Source organism: Cyclopterus lumpus, chromosome 4 (genome assembly GCF_009769545.1).
Source record: "Cyclopterus lumpus isolate fCycLum1 chromosome 4, fCycLum1.pri, whole genome shotgun sequence".
Classification (NCBI taxonomy): Eukaryota; Metazoa; Chordata; class Actinopteri; order Perciformes; family Cyclopteridae; genus Cyclopterus; species Cyclopterus lumpus.
In genome coordinates, this window is record NC_046969.1 from 25,153,315 (window position 1) to 25,170,254 (window position 16,940).

At 47.3% G+C, this 16,940-nt stretch overlaps 1 protein-coding gene across 1 annotated transcript in view; it reads right to left on the reverse strand.

Annotated features, from left to right (window-relative positions):
- Window positions 1–14,141, reverse strand: part of dab1a (DAB adaptor protein 1a) — a 53,650-nt gene extending 39,509 nt beyond the window's left edge. The window contains exon 1 of the mRNA XM_034531077.1: window positions 14,042–14,141. Within this exon, the coding sequence (XP_034386968.1) occupies window positions 14,042–14,111 (70 nt within the window). The 5' untranslated portion in view covers window positions 14,112–14,141. The remainder of the gene's footprint in view (window positions 1–14,041) is intronic.
- Window positions 14,142–16,940: the final 2,799 nt, after the last annotated feature.

The following is a 16,940-nucleotide window of genomic DNA, read 5'->3' on the forward strand; positions in this document are numbered from 1 at the left end:
GCGAGAGGGAGAGGCGTAATGATAATGCAGCATATTCAGATAATATATTGAGGCATTAGTTCTGTACTCTATAACGGCGTGACTCCTGGAAGGTCATAGTCGGAGTGATGGAGAGGTCCCGCTCCTCCTGTTCTTCTCCTCCTCCTCCTCCTCCTCCTCCTCCGTTCACACTGAGTTCCCACAGCGTTGCAGTGCAGGAGAAACGAGTCCCTGAACCACATGGAGCTCTACCGGATCCCCTTGGTCCATCACTCATGTCTACAGATGAGTTTTGGGTTCGGTTTCAGAGATTAAAAAAACACAATGTCTGCCGGGCTCGGGGTCAGAACCTCTGTCCTCACTCTGATACCGACCAGGAAGAGACACACAATGACCTCAAGGGGGCACACGACTATTTCAAAAGTGGCCACAATGACACTCAAACACTACATTGAAACGACCACAAAGAGACACACGATTACCTCAAGAGACACGAACAATGACGGCATTGTAACTTAGAAACAGCTGCAAAAAGGGTCAAAACAACCACAAAGAGACATAAAACAACTACAAAGATACACAAGACAACCACAAAAAGACTCAAAACAACTACAAATATACTCAAAACAACCACAAAGAGACTTAAAACAACTACAAAGATACACAAGACAACCACAAAAAGACTCAAAACAACTACAAATATACTCAAAACAACCACAAAGAGACTTAAAACAACTACAAAGATACATAAGACAACCACAAAAAGACTCAAAACAACTACAAATAGACTTAAAACAACTACAAAGATACACAAGACAACCACAAAAAGACTCAAAACAACTACAAATATACTCAAAACAACCACAAAGAGACTTAAAACAACTACAAAGATACACAAGACAACCACAAAAAGACTCAAAACAACTACAAAAGAGGCTCAAAATAACCACAAAGAGACACAAAACTACAAAGAGACACAAAACAACTACGAAGAGACTCAAAATAACCACAAAGAGACACAAAACTACAAAGAGACACAAAATAACTACAAAGAGACACAAAACAACTACAAAGAGACACACAATAACTACAAAGAGACACAAAACTACAAAGAGACACAAAATAACTACAAAGAGACACAAAATAACCGCAAAGAGACACACAACCACGGAGAGATGCTTAACGGCATCAAACACACAACATAATCACAACAAACCAAAAAAAATACCAACTATATTAATAATAATCCGCCCATGATCTCCCACCTCGCTCTGTTTTGTCTGCTGACCTGCTCACAAAGACGCCCTTTTTTAAATTTTTTATTTTAAACGCTTCATTAGCGTACTCTGAATTAAATCCCATTAACGTGGAGGGTTCCAGAGGTCGCGAGGCGTTTAAGGACGTTTATTAAAAGGCCTCATTATCAGAGCAATAACAGGACGGCTAAGTCCAAGGCTGCCGGAGATTATGTTGGTGAGGATCCATCCGTCTGAGGATCCTTGTCCCAGGTGAAGGAAACACAGAAAACACTTCACTTAGTCCTCCATTGATTTAAAAATAAACAACACACAGACACACACACACAGACACACACACACACACACACACACACACACACCACTGTGGTGTGGATGAGCTCATTCCTCTGAATCATTGAGCAGACACACACTCAGTCCTACTTAAGAGTAAATCATGACTGTCTGCCTCAAAAGTCTTCAGAGACGACGGAGCCGGAGAACATCTGTCCTTATTTTGGAGCTCTCTCTCTCTCTCTCTCTCTCTCTCTCTCTCTCTCTCTCTGAGATGATTAAACCACCGGAGGATCGTTTCTGTTTCCACGCAGAAGACATTTAAATATCACCTTCGTTAAGCTTGAAACGGTCCCGTGAATCGTGAACACACATCTACTGGCCGTCTCTCTCTCCTGCGTGCGCACGTATTCATGCTTCATGTTGTTTGAGTTCATACACGAGCTTCAAATCGCTTTGACTGCAAAACAAACCGGGAAATAAATAATACATCCAGAGTGTGTCCTTGATGTCTAACTGTGCCCAGTGCACATCCCTCTATATGAAACATGTGCAAAGTGGATTTAGTATTATGTTTTCAATCGTGCTTTGTTGATGTTCAGTAATGTCTTCTTCTTCGTTGCCTTCGTCAGCGCGTTGCCGAAGGCAACGAAGTCTATGCTTCATGTGTTAAAGCTGCATTCTCTCTCCTGACCACCAGGGGGCGACTCCTCTGGTTGTATAGAAGTCTATGCTTCATGTGTTAAAGCTGCATTCTCTCTACTGACCACCAGGGGGCGACTCCTCTGGTTGTATAGAAGTCTATGCTTTATGTGTTAAAGCTGCATTCTCTCTCCTGACCACCAGGGGGCGACTCCTCTGGTTGTATAGAAGTCTATGCTTCATGTGTTAAAGCTGCATTCTCTCTACTGACCACCAGGGGGCGACTCCTCTGGTTGTATAGAAGTCTATGCTTCATGTGTTAAAGCTGCGTTCTCTCTCCTGACCACCAGGGGGCGACTCCTCTGGTTGTATAGAAGTCTATGCTTCATGTGTTAAAGCTGCGTTCTCTCTCCTGACCACCAGGGGGCGACTCCTCTGGTTGTATAGAAGTCTATGCTTCATGTGTTAAAGCTGCGTTCTCTCTCCTGACCACCAGGGGGCGACTCCTCTGGTTGTATAGAAGTCTATGCTTCATGTGTTAAAGCTGCGTTCTCTCTCCTGACCACCAGGGGGCGACTCCTCTGGTTGTATAGAAGTCTATGCTTCATGTGTTGAAGCTGCATTCCCTCTCCTGACCACCAGGGGGCGACTCCTCTGGTTGTATAGAAGTCTATGCTTCATGTGTTAAAGCTGCTTTCTCTCTCCTGACCACCAGGGGGGCGGCTCCTCTGGTTGTATAGAAGTCTATGCTTCATGTGTTAAAGCTGCATTCTCTCTCCTGACCACCAGGGGGCGACTCCTCTGGTTGTATAGAAGTCTATGCTTCATGTGTTAAAGCTGCATTCTCTCTCCTGACCACCAGGGGGCGACTCCTCTGGTTGTATAGAAGTCTATGCTTCATGTGTTAAAGCTGCATTCTCTCTCCTGACCACCAGGGGGCGACTCCTCTGGTTGTATAGAAGTCTATGCTTCATGTGTTAAAGCTGCATTCTCTCTCCTGACCACCAGGGGGCGACTCTGCAAATGGGTGTTCAATGGGTGACGTGAACTGTCCCTTTGGTATTTACCCTCCAGTGACCTGAGGGTTCAGGGTTTACAGCCTGCATGATCGCATGTGTGCACTCCTCCTGCTGAGTGGGTTATAGTATTACCTTTTGGAAGCATGTTCCATGAAAGGACTCCCTGTTAGTGTGTGTGTGTGCGTGTGTGTGTGTGAGCACGGGAAGCATTCAGTCAGCTGTAAATAGAAATGTCTGTTATTGTCGTGACCCCGCTGAGCTTCAAGCACAACTAATGAAATAATCTTCTGTTTCATCTGTCATGGCTGCTGCTGCTCACACACACACACACACACACACACACACACACACACACACACACACACACACACACACACACACTCAGAGCACAGAGCCACGCTCCCCAAGTAAACACACGTTCACACACAGACCACCAACCATCCCATAACAATACTGAAAGAATCTCCTGGTGCATCAGTCATGGCAGCACCACTGCCACACGCACAAGCACACGCACACACACACACACACACACACACACACACACAAATACCTACAGTGCCACACCAGCAGCTTCAGTAAAGCTGTTAATACTGTACAATGTATATGTATACGTATACGTGTGTGTGTGTGTGTGTGTGTGTGTGTGTGTGTGTGTGTGTACTTGAGTGTTTGGCATGCAGGGTGGGTTTGTCTGTCTGTCTTCCAACGTTAATCACGGAGTTCCACAAGGTTCTGTGCTTGGACCAATTTTATTTACCTTATATATGCTTCCTTTGGGCAATATTATCAGGAAACACTGCATAAACTTTCATTGCTATGCAGACGATACTCAATTATATCTATCGATCAAACCAGAGGAGACCAACCAGCTCGCTAAAATTCAAGAATGTCTTAAAGACATAAAAACATGGATGACCTGCAACTTCCTGATGTTAAACTCAGACAAAACTGAAGTTATTTTACTGGGCCCTGAACACCTCAGAGATCAATTATCTGGTGATGTGGTTTCTGTAGATGGCATTGCCCTGGCATCCAACACCACTGTAAAGAATCTAGGCGTTATCTTTGACCGAGACTTGTCCTTTAACTCAAGGATTGCATTTTTTCATCTACGTAACATTTAAAAAATCAGGCACATCTTGTCTCAAAAAGATGCAGAAAAGCTGGTTCACGCGTTTGTTACTTCCAGACTAGATTACTGCAACTCCTTATTATCAGGCTGCTCTAATAAGTCTCTTAAATACCTCCAGTTGATCCAGAATGCTGCAGCTCGTGTACTCACAAAAACTAAGAAAAGAGATCACATTACTCCTGTGTTAGCTGCGCTGCACTGGCTCCCTGTAAAATCAAGAATCACATTTAAAATTCTTCTCCTCGCCTACAAAGCCTTGATTGGTGACGCACCATCATATCTTAAGGAGCTTGTAGTACCATATTGCCCCACTAGAGAGCTGCGCTCACTAAATGCGGGGCTACTTGTGGTTCCTAGAGTCCTAAAAAGTAGGATGGGAGCAAGAGCCTTCAGTTATCAAGCTCCTCTTTTATGGAACCAGCTTCCACTTTCAGTCCGGGAGGCAGACACAGTCACCTCATTCAAGAATAGACTTAAGACTTTCCTCTTTAATAGTGCTTATAGTTAGGGCTGAATCAGGTTTGCCCTGGTCCAGCCCCTTGATATGCTGCTATAGGCTTATAGGCTGCTGGGGGATGTTTTAGGATACACTGAGCACCTATCTCCTCTTCTCTCTCTCCTTATGGATACATTTACATCTCTCCATTGCACCTTATTAACTCTGCTTCCTCCCCGGAGTCGTTGTGACTTCACGTCTCATAGGGTCCATTGGACCTGGAGGTGTCTGATGCCTGGTGAGCCGGCCTCCCATTGGTCCTGCTGATGCCCCGCCCCCTCCTCTCTACCTCCTTCTGTTTCATGGATTGGAGTTCCATTCATACATGAAGCGCAGAGTGAAGCATGGAGAGGAGGAATAGAACAGGGTTGGATGGATGAGCCTCCATTGGATAAATGTCACTCAGGATTACAGCGTTATGACAGGCAGAACCCCCCCGGGTCTCTTATTTTCCTCTCACACACACACACATACACACACACACACACACACACACACACACACACACACACACACACACACACACACACACAGGTGATAGATGGCAGGTGACTGCTGGTACAGTACGTCTAACCCCTCAGGGAAACCCCCCCTGGCATCGCCCCCGGGCTCCTGTAACCATCTGCCTCGTGTGAGCCCCTCCATCAGTCTCTCCTTAACCACGTCCCCTTTCAGAACGACGCTAACTAGGGATGTTCTTTCAAAATAAAAGCCTCCAGATGTATCTGGGCAGAGAGTAATACTGGGAATAATCTGTAATGTAAAATGTTTGAATGACATTCATACAAATTAAATTCATTACTACTTTTACAACTATCCCTACTTCACTTTCCTCAATATTTAAACGTGTCATATCGTATTACACATATCACAAGTTTAATATTGATTCCAATTGGACAATACAGCTGTTTACTAAATAACATGTTGATTTCTTGGGTATGTTTTTAAGAATTTTCCTCGGTGTTTGACAGGAAATAAAAAAACAAGCGAGGAACACAAATATATAATAAATAAATAATAATATAATACAAAACGAGTACTATAACAAATATGTAGAAGATAATAATTTAGAGCAGTAAAATATATCGACATATAATTTATGATCTCATTGGCACTAAAGACGGTTTAGCAGCTCATCTGAACTTTAATTGAAGGTAAAGTTTGTCTGTAAACTGTGAAGTTTCTTAATTTAGTTTGAGGAATCCAAGTTTGTAATAATTTGCCGTCGTCCTGCACTCAAAGTCAGCAGCCGCTGCAACGCGTAGCCGTCGCTACCGCTACCGCTGTCGCTAGCGCCATCGCTGCCGCTACCGCTGTCGCCGTTGCTACCGCAGTCGCTACCGCCGTCGCTACCGCCGTCGCTACCGCCATCGCTACCGCTACCGCTGTCGCTAGCGCCATCGCTGCCGCTACCGCTACCGCTACCGCTGTCGCCGTCGCTACCGCAGTCGCTACCGCCGTCGCTACCGCCGTCGCTACCGCAACCGCTACCGCAACCGCTACCGCAACCGCAACCGCTACCGCAACCGCAACTACCGCAGCCGTAGCTGCCGCAGTAGCTGCCTCTGTTCAGCCCGTGCGGTGTAGCCGCGGCTGGTTTAGAGGGAGTAGCTCGTTTCAGATGAAGAAGCACCCAGAGGCTCTTAGCTGCAGCCGGGACGCTTCCCAACAAACACTGCAACGGCACACGAGGGAACCCGGCAGTTAACTCTCCAATTAATCCTGCTTCTCAACCATGCTGACGAGTGTGTGTGTGTGTGTGTGTGCGTGTGTGTATGTGTGTGTGTGTGTGTGTGCTTTCTTTACCTATCGGAGGCTTTATTTCAGATGAAGCCGCTCTCACGCAGACTTGTTTAAACTCGTTTGCACGTGCCAAGAAAAACACAACAAGTTTCCCCGTCCGCTCGCGCTTTAAGTCTGGCCGATTGATTTGGCGAAGACAGCTCACACTCGACCGTGTGTGTGTGTGTGTGTGTGTGCGTGTGTGTGTGTGTGTGCGTGTGTGTGTGTGTGTGTGCGTGTGTGTGTGTGTGTGTGCGTGCGGTGAGAAACTGAGGAGGGAGAACGCCGGGTGGAAAATGAGATTGTGAAGTAAAAATGATGATGTAAGACCTCAGCCGTCTGTGCATGAGTGTGTGTGTGTGTGTGTGTGTGTGTGTGTGTGTGTGTGTGTGTGTGCATGAGTGCGTGTGTGTGTGTGTTTTGTTTGTGGGGGCAGCCATGTGTGTTCTGGGCTCTGTCGGGGTATACGAGCCGCAAGCATCCTGAAGGGAAAAGTGTCAAAACTACTTGTTTCCTTAATCTACGTGAACAGGTGTGTGTGTGTGTGTGTGTGTGTGTGTGTGTGTGTGTGTGTGTGTGGACGTTCTCTCAAAGCATTAGGAAACACAGGTAACTCCTCAGCGCTCCTTTCATGAGCCAGAACAAAGCCCCTCTCTTCTCTTGTCGAGGACGCTCAGCCATCTGCCAGAGTCTCTCTCAAACAACTCACCGTCACCGTCGTCCTTTAAATCCAAATGAAATCAAATTGACAGTTTTCTGTGTACACGTCCTGTAGAAAGGAAGATTTTACATTTAAACCTTTATTTAGGCCTTACAGCGTAGGAAGCGGAGAAAAGTTTCAGCTCCGCACTGGAATCCCTCCTCTCGTTCTCAAAGACTTCCCCGAGGTTTAGATGGAAGTTTAAACTTAGACGGGTCTGAAGATAAGAAAGAAAACAGAGTGCAGCACCGTTAACCCCAGAATCAGGTTGGAAGTGGAAATGCAGGTTTCCCAGTTCCTCAAAAGGGGAAAGTCCTCGTGGAGGAAGTGGCTCCAAACTAATGGCCGGCACACAGCTGTCAATCAAACCTTCCCACCGGGGCGGCCCCGCCCACTCAGAGGCTTGGAGGTCAGAGGAGCGTCAACGCCTCCTTTTAATATATATTTTTATTTAAAAGAAATTTAGAAAAAATCACTTGATGACATGATTTTCTTCTTTTATTTTGAAAGCGACCGGTTGGTTGACTGGCGGGTAGAGAAATAAATATGGACCAAAAACACGCCCTCGCATTCAGAGATACGAACCAATAGGAGAGCTTGACTGGACCCACGTGGACCAATCAGGTCGCACGACAAAATGACATCACGCAACCAATCAGGGATCGTAATAACCACACCGTGACAGTTTGAGTATAACGTTAAAATATATAAAATTCATAACTGCTCTGAGTCGACAGAGAACCGGAACAGGGACGCGGCCGCCTGTCGGCATCGAACACACGAGAGGCGACGTCTCAAAGCCCTTCGACCGGCGCAGCGGGGCGAGTGGGTATCGGCCCCCCGGCGCCGCCCGCTGTGACATCGGGACGCTTGCTTTATCTCCTTTTGTGCAAATTATGAGCGGGGAGCAAACTGTTGCCATGGAGACTGCAGTTAGTGACGCCCACTAGCGTGCAGGAGAGGACGAGGATGAACTTCTTTGACACTTAATAACTTGTTACTCTTTTGTTCATAAATGTTTGTATTTTTATTTATTATTTGTTTTTTTCAAAGTAATCTTTTGGCAAAATTATTTCCCCGGTTATTAACACGATTTATCTCGTTTAAAAAGCCCAGATAAAGACTTTCAAACATCGGAGAGAAGGTGTTGGAAGAGATGCATGCTGGGAAGCCTCCAAAGTGGACGGAGAGATTACTTCTCCACAAATAAACTGATGGAGAAATAGAGAGAGTGTGTGAGAGAGAGAGAGAGAGAGAGAGAGAGAGAGAGAGTGTGTGTGAGAGAGAGAGAGCGAGAGAGAGTGTGTGTGTGTGAGAGAGAGAGAGAGAGTGTGTGTGAGAGAGAGAGAGAGAGTGTGTGTGAGAGAGAGAGAGAGAGTGTGTGTGAGAGAGAGAGAGCGAGAGAGAGTGTGTGTGTGTGAGAGAGAGAGAGAGAGTGTGTGTGAGAGAGAGAGAGAGAGTGTGTGTGAGAGAGAGAGAGAGAGTCAGTTATCTCTAAATATAGTTTTAGGGGAAAAGCCGCATTTGAGGAAGCGCCGCGATCTGCTGGTGATTGTCTTCCATCCACCGTTGGCTTCCACTGACAACAATCTGTCTGATTGGAGACACACACACACGCACACACACACACACACGCACACACACACTCATACACACACACACACACACACTCAAAATACCGTTGTTTGTGCTCTGAGATTCCCCGGGGAAAGATATCAGAGTAAATGGCTTCGGTGATTGTGCCAGATAGACTGGATGTGTGCATAATATATACACACCGAGAAGATAATGTGTTTGCTAATCGCACACCAGAGACGAGCAAACACACTCACACACACACACACACACACACACACACACACACACACACACACACACACACACACACACACACACAAAGGCTAACAGCTGCACAGCTATAACCCTTAACTACTCTTTTCATGCCTAACTGTAGAAACACACTCCCACACACACACACACACACACACACACACACACACACATACACACACACACACACACACACGTTGTGGGAGAGTCGTCATGACAGTTGACTGTGTGATCAGAATTTGTAAACATATTCCGTCGGCGAAATAAACAACGAGCGATAAATCAAAACACCAAATGTCGTGTTTGCGCGGCAGATTTTTTAGGATTGCGCAACGTCCAAACTGGCGGTTGGTTTTCCCGCCAAAGCGGCAGCCAATCAGATCCATCCGCCCTCAGTTGTGACTGCAGGTGACTCTCTGGTGTTGGTACGCCACCGGGCCACTGGGCCACCGGGCCACCGGGCCACCGGGCCACCGGGAGGATGGAGTAAGGACTGAGGAGTGAGGAGTAAGGACTAAGAAGTGAGGGTTGAGGAGTAAGGACTGAGGAGTAAGGACCGAGGAGTGAGGAGTAAGGACTAAGGAGTGAGGGTTGAGGAGTAAGGACTGAGGAGTAAGGACCGAGGAGTAAGGACTGAGGAATGAGGACCGAGGAGTGAGGAGTAAGGACTAAGGAGTGAGGGTTGAGGAGTAAGGACTAAGGAGTGAGGCTTGAGGACTAAGGAGTGAGGTTTGAGGAGTAAGGACTGAGGAGTGAGGTTTGAGGAGTAAGGACTAAGGAGTGAGGATTGAGGAGTAAGGACTAAGGAGTGAGGTTTGAGGACTAAGGACTAAGGAGTGAGGATTGAGGAGTAAGGACTAAGGAGTGAGGATTGAGGAGTAAGGACTAAGGAGTGAGGTTTGAGGACTAAGGACTAAGGAGTGAGGATTGAGGAGTAAGGACTAAGGAGTGAGGATTGAGGAGTAAGGACTGAGGAGTGAGGAATGAGGAGTAAGGACTGAGGAGTGAGGAATGAGGAGTAAGGACTGAGGAGTGAGGAGTCTAAATGGGAGCCCCCCCCAACTGTTCTGAAGCCAATACTACTAATAATATAATATATAATATTAATATAATAATAATATTATATTATAATAATAATATTATATAATAATAATATAATAATATATAATAATGATAATAATAATATACTATAATAATAATATACTTAAAATAATATAATACTAATAATATAATTATAATAATACTTTACTTTGAAGAAGCCTATAAGAAGTTATATTAAATAAATATCTAATATAATATATTAAATAAAGTGGCCACGGTGTGCACCTCTTCCCCTGATTGGTTGACCTGCACAGAGGTCACACAGCCGGGGACGAGGGGTCGTGAGAAGACATCGCTTTGCTATGAAAGGGTTGCACGTTAATATTGAAATCAATAGGATACACGAGGAGGGAGGAGGGAGGGGGCGGGGGGGGGGGGGGGGGGGGGGGGAGAACATTACAGAGGGATAGAGAGGTGGACAGATGTAATCTTTCTGGATTTATTGAGGCTTAATAAAGACTATTATACTTCAGGAACCGACCAATAGGAGCCGGGAGCCGGTTATTGGCCTGAGGTCATGTAAATGAGAAAGGTCAAAGGTTATCTCCACCGTGTCACGGTGATTCAATAACGAAAAGCATGCTGGGGGAGAGAAAAAGAACGACACACAGACACACACATGGACACACAGACACACACATGGACACACAGACACACACGGACACACAGACACACACGGACACACACACTCTCATGGACCCACAGACACACACCAACCAACAGACACACACTCTCTCATGGACACACAGACACACACTGACCCACAGACACACACCGTCTCATGGACCCACAGACACACACCGTCTCATGGACCCACAGACACACACCGTCTCATGGACACACAGACACACACCGTCTCATGGACCCACAGACACACACCGACTCATGGACCCACAGACACACACCGTCTCATGGACACACAGACACACACCGTCTCATGGACACACAGACACACACCGTCTCATGGACCCACAGACACACACCGTCTCATGGACCCACAGACACACACCGTCTCATGGACCCACAGACACACACCGTCTCATGGACACACAGACACACACCGTCTCATGGACACACAGACACACACCGTCTCATGGACACACAGACACACACCGACTCATGGACCCACAGACACACACCGACCAACAGACACACACTCTCTCATGGACCCACAGACACACACCGACCAACAGACACACACTCTCTCATGGACCCACAGTCACACACCGACCCACAGACACACACCATCTCATGGACACACAGACACACACCGACCAACAGACACACACTCTCTCATGGACCCACAGACACACACCGACCAACAGACACACACTCTCTCATGGACCCACAGACACACACCGTCTCATGGACCCACAGACACACACCAACCAACAGACACACACTCTCTCATGGACACACAGACACACACACTCTATCATGGACCCACAGACACACACTGTGTGTGATTAATGTGCGTCTCAGACTCTCTTCCATTACATTCTTCACAGCAGACCCGTGAAACAGAGATTAAACCTCCTTCTTCCGTTGACTCATTAGTCTCTTTCTCTCTCCTGGTGATCAGTCTCTCCTCTGAGAGCCTCACTCATTCAGGCCAAGGTCATGGAGGAGTCAAGGGTGGGGGTGGGGGGGGGCGTTACTATTTTCATATAAATCAAGCTACAGAAACAACAGAAATATGTGCATGTCGTGTGTGTACACGTGTGTGTGTGTGTGTGTGGGTCGTTCACACAAAGCACAATATCAGGAACATTGTTTCCTGTTCCCAGCACACGCGTGTTGCATGCGTGTGCTATATGATTGCATTTGACTTTCATCACCCTGCTGTGTGTGTGTGTGTGTGTGTGTGTGTCTGTGTGTGTGTTTGAGTGACCCAGATCAGAACAGAGATGAGTTCTCTTTGCTCCACGATTTTGTAGCCGAGTAAATTATTCAACCTCTCATTTAAAAATTGAAATTAAAATTGAAAAAAAGAGAGAATGCAGAACGAAGCCTCGACAACAGCTGCTAACACCTGGCGTCTCACAACTGACCTATAAGTGACGTGTGTTGAATATTAATAAATAAAATCAATATTGCTTCTGATGATTATCGTAATGTATCATCAAAGCACACGATGGACACGCCCTCCTCAAGTGGAAACAGACGTCATGGGGACCTGCAGCTCTGGTTTGAGAGGTGGAAAGACAAACTGAATAAGTTTTAAAAGAAAGAAATAAACGCTATAACTGTTTTATAGTTTCACAAAAATAGTAAAATCCCAGAAAGGCACATTCCTCTGAAGGAGTCTATCGCCCTCTTTTCAGCAAGTTTTTCCCGTGTTTGAAACCCATAAACGTGTTAATTTTGTTAGAAAAACGGTGTTAGATAAGGCGTGTGTGTGTGTGTGCGTGTGTGTATGCGTGTGTATGTGCGTGCGTGTGTGTGTGTGTGTGCGTGTGTGTGAGCGTGTGCGTGTGTGCGTGTGTATGTGCGTGCGTGTGTGTGTGTGTGCGTGCGTGTGTGTGCGTGTGTGTGTGTGTGCGTGTGTATGTGCGTGCGTGTGTGAGCGTGTGTGTGCGTGCGTGTGTGTGTGCGTGTGTGTGTATGTGCGTGCGTGTGTGTGTGTGTGTGCGTGTGTGTGTGTATGTGTGTGTGTGAGTGTGCGTGTACGTGTGTGTGTGAGTGTGTGTGTGTGTGTGTGTGTGTGTGTGTGTGTGCGTGCAAGACAGAGGAAAGAGACGGAGACAAAGAGGAGATTCTTAACAAACCCTGGAGTCTAAATGCTGAAGGCAAACCATTCATCTTTCCTCTCATATGCTCTTCTGGGCTTCAATCCCAGTCTGAGAGAGTGTGTGAGTCAATGTGTGTGTGTGTGTGTGTGTGTGTGTGCCTGTCCCCACATATGGAGAGCCGTCTGAATGATGAACATGATCTCCATTGCAGCAGAACAATACTGTTTCTAAATAGGACATGAGAGGCATTCAGCCTTCCCTCCCGCCTCACTGTGTATGGGGGGGGGGGGGGGCGGGGGGGCGGCGTGCAATGAGGCGTCCGCTGCAGGCGACGGCGGCGCCGAGCGCTTGTTTCCGTTAAGCGTCGTCCCCGGCGTGTTTTCACCACATCAATCAGACGCTCATTCGTCTGCTCCCCCCTCCCCTCCCCTCCCTCTCGCCCCCCCTCCTCCAGCATCACCTCTGCTCGGGGACCGACCCGGCGGCCCCCGCTCTCGTACACCTGCTGGCTTCCGGCCTCTGGAGCTTCCCCCCCTCATCGCGGCGTCCCTGCACCTGTCTGGTGGCGACCTGCTGCACCGCCATGCGCCCCCGCACACCTGTTAATTATCTCCCAACAACACCCGCCTGCATCCTGCCGTCTCACCTGAATCCATCATTCATACGTCAAACGTTCACTGACAAAGGTGTGTGTGTGTGTGTGTGCGTGTGTTGGCTTTTATTGTGAAAGGTAAGAACGAATGCCTTCATTCGAGGTGCGTTTTGACGCGCAATTAATATATATATATATATATATATATATATATATATATGTACATATAATATGCCACATATTTAAAGGTATATGTCTATAATAAATACCACCCCCCGCCCCTCCCCCCTTTTCGCCTCGCATCAATCATGTTTTTACGGCAGCAGAATGGAGCCGAGCATCCAGATAAAAAGTCATAAATGTTGCATCATGCACCTGGCGAACCCGACTGTTTGTCACACGCAGGATTCAAGGTCCAATCCCGCTGACACGGGAAACAACCAAGAAAAGCAGCTTCAACCCGGGGTGTGTGTGGCGTGGCGTGCGTGGCGTGCGTGCGCTCACCTTTCCTCTTGGAGTCCCGTCTGACGCTGCCCGGCCTGACCGCTGGCTGTAGCTCCGTCTCCGTTGACATCCTCGGGCTCCGCTGGGCTCCTGAGGGGTCCTGAGGGGTCCGGGTTCACGGGGTCCGGGTTCGCGTGCGTCGGTGCCGGCTGCGCGTGCGTGCGTGGGCGCCGGGTGTGTGCGTGGAGGCGCCAGGTGCGTGCGTGGGCACACGGGCTCATGGGAGAGGGACGGGCTTCAGCCGTGACACGACATCCCACACACACACACAGAGAGCTGGGGAGGGAGAGAGAGAGAGAGAGAGAGAGAGAGGGAGGGAGAGAGAGAGAGAGAGAGAGAGAGGGAAGGAGAGAGAGAGAGAGAGAGAGGGAGAGGGAGGGAGAGAGAGGGAGAGGGAGGGAGAGAGAGGGAGAGAGAGAGAGAGAGAGGGAGAGAGAGAGAGGGAGGGAAGGAGAGAGAGAGAGAGAGAGAGAGAGAGAGGGACGGAGAGAGAGAGAGAGAGAGAGAGAGAGAGAGAGAGAGAGAGAGAGAGGGAGGGAGAGAAGAAGAAAACAAGGTCGGGTTGAGGAGGTGTTTCTCAGAAGGCGTGAGAAGGAGCTTGTTTCTGATCAGGGCCTCTGAGTGGATGGTTGCCCGTGGTAACGGACTGGAGAGAGCTGCTCTACACTTGCCGCTTCCTGTCAATCACGAGTCCTCTGCAAGGACGCTGCCCCCCCCCCCCCCCCTCAAAACACTTCCTTCTTTAAACATGCAAAACATATTCAAACAGGTTTAAGAACACGATCATTGACAAAAGTTATTATACTAAATGTCCCTCGAGTTTGGATGATTGAAAATCTGATTAATGATAAAGTCCTATTTTCATATTATTTCTGTCAACAACACTGTGAAAGAAACACAAACAGTTTAACCAGATCATCAAAAAACACCAGGAGGTAAAACCAAAAACTGAAATGTGTGTTATGAGACAACAACAAGTAAATAGATCAGCTCTAAGGGACACCCGGTACTCATTTTACCATTTACTTTATTTGTCCTTTCAAAATAAATGTGGCTAAGCTGGTTGAAACCGGTGTGATCAGCTGATCAACATGCTTCCCACGCTTTGTTTCCCCCCGATCTTGGCAACTGACTTGTCGCTGCAACCAATCGCAAAGAACTAAAAGAAACTACTCCCCCCCCCCCCCCCCCCCCCACCTTCCTTGAAGCCCTCTCACCCCATCGCGTGAATGCACGAGAGGACACGCCCCTTTACACGCGTCCGAAGCTCCTTTATCTTTTGAGAGACGCCGGATAACTAACCGGCCCCCTCGCCTCTCCTCAGACCCTCAGCCGTGACCTCTCGTGACCTCTCCCACCTCCGTCCGACTTGAACAAAAAAAGACTGGCGCTTCTTAAAGGGGAAATCTTATTCCCCCCCCCCCCCTCCCTCAACTCCCCCTCCACCCTCTCTCCGTGTGAATAGGAGGCCCCTGTGAGCCTCGGGCCGAGAACAGATGAATCGAGAGGCTTTTAATTTGAACGGAACAGAGTCCGTTTAATTCTGCCGGCGGAGGCCGTGTCGGCGAAATGCTGAGAGTATTCTTTATCTGGTCCGAACACGCTGGAGAAGTGTGAGTCACTCCAATTACAGGCATTATCAGCAGTGGACGGAGAGAGAGAGAGAGAGAGAGAGAATGGGGGGAGAGAGAGAGAGAGAGATAATGAGGGAGGGCAGAGGAAAGGAAAGGCTGCAGCTCGTCTCCTTCTAGCTGGGAAGTCTTTCAGGGAGCATCTGGAGCTGGAGTTTAAGAAAAGGCTGTCTGATAATCCGCCACTTGGACCGGAGAGGAAGGACTCTAGAAGACCCCCCCACCCCCCAAGACCGTCTTTACCCAGGAAATGTGTTATTCTAAAACACGAGATTCAATTAGGGTCACCACTAACAATTATATTCACTACTTTCACTACTTTATTATATTAATAACATTGTGAAAAACATCGATACATTTTTCCCCTGATAAATAACATTTATTTGGAAATGATGAAGCAGCTTGCAAATGTAAAGCATACTGTAGCTCAAGGATTTAATTAAACTTATTTTTACAAAATGATCTCGGCTAGATAATAATGAGAACAAATATGAAACTTTTTTTTTTTTTTTTTTGTAAAATAAAATCCTCACAATGTCAATTTTATACAAAATTCCAGTTTCCAATGCGTCTAAAAGCAAATCGACCGCTTTTGTAAAATCCCCAGACGTGTACATTTTTTATTTTATTATTATTTTTAATTTAAAATGAACGTGACGCAGTACGAGCCGCGCTTTAGTCGATTTATTATTATCGTGTTATTATTGGGTTGTTATTGTGTTAATATGGGGTTATTATTGTGTTATGATTGTGTTGTTTATGTGTTATTATTGTGTTATTATCGTGTTATTATTGGGTTGTTATTGTGTTATTATCCTGCTTTTACCAAAGATTCTGCAAGAATCGACGAAAGAAACCTCAACAAAACGGCCCCGTTAGTCGACCAATCAACTTCGAGGGCTGGGAAGGGGGGCGGGACTACAAAACAGCCGGCGGTCCTCTGGTGAACATGAGCGAGAAAACGAGACTCTGAAGAGGCTGAAGATGAAAAATCTGCCGCAGCGCTGCTCTCCAGATCTCTGGGAGGCTCCAGACATATGGTCATTTCTCCGGAGAGAGAGGAGGAGGAGGAGGGAGGAGGGAGGAGGGAGGAGGGAGGAGGGAGGAGGGAGGAGGGAGGAGGGAGGAGGGAGGAGGAGGAGGGAGGAGGAGGAGGAGGGAGGAGGGAGGAGAGCTCTGAGCCTCAGCCCCCCCGAGGGGCAGAACAAGCTAATTTCTCAGAAAAAAAAACGTTTAAAAAAAACCAGTCCGTGTCTATCTTCAACACA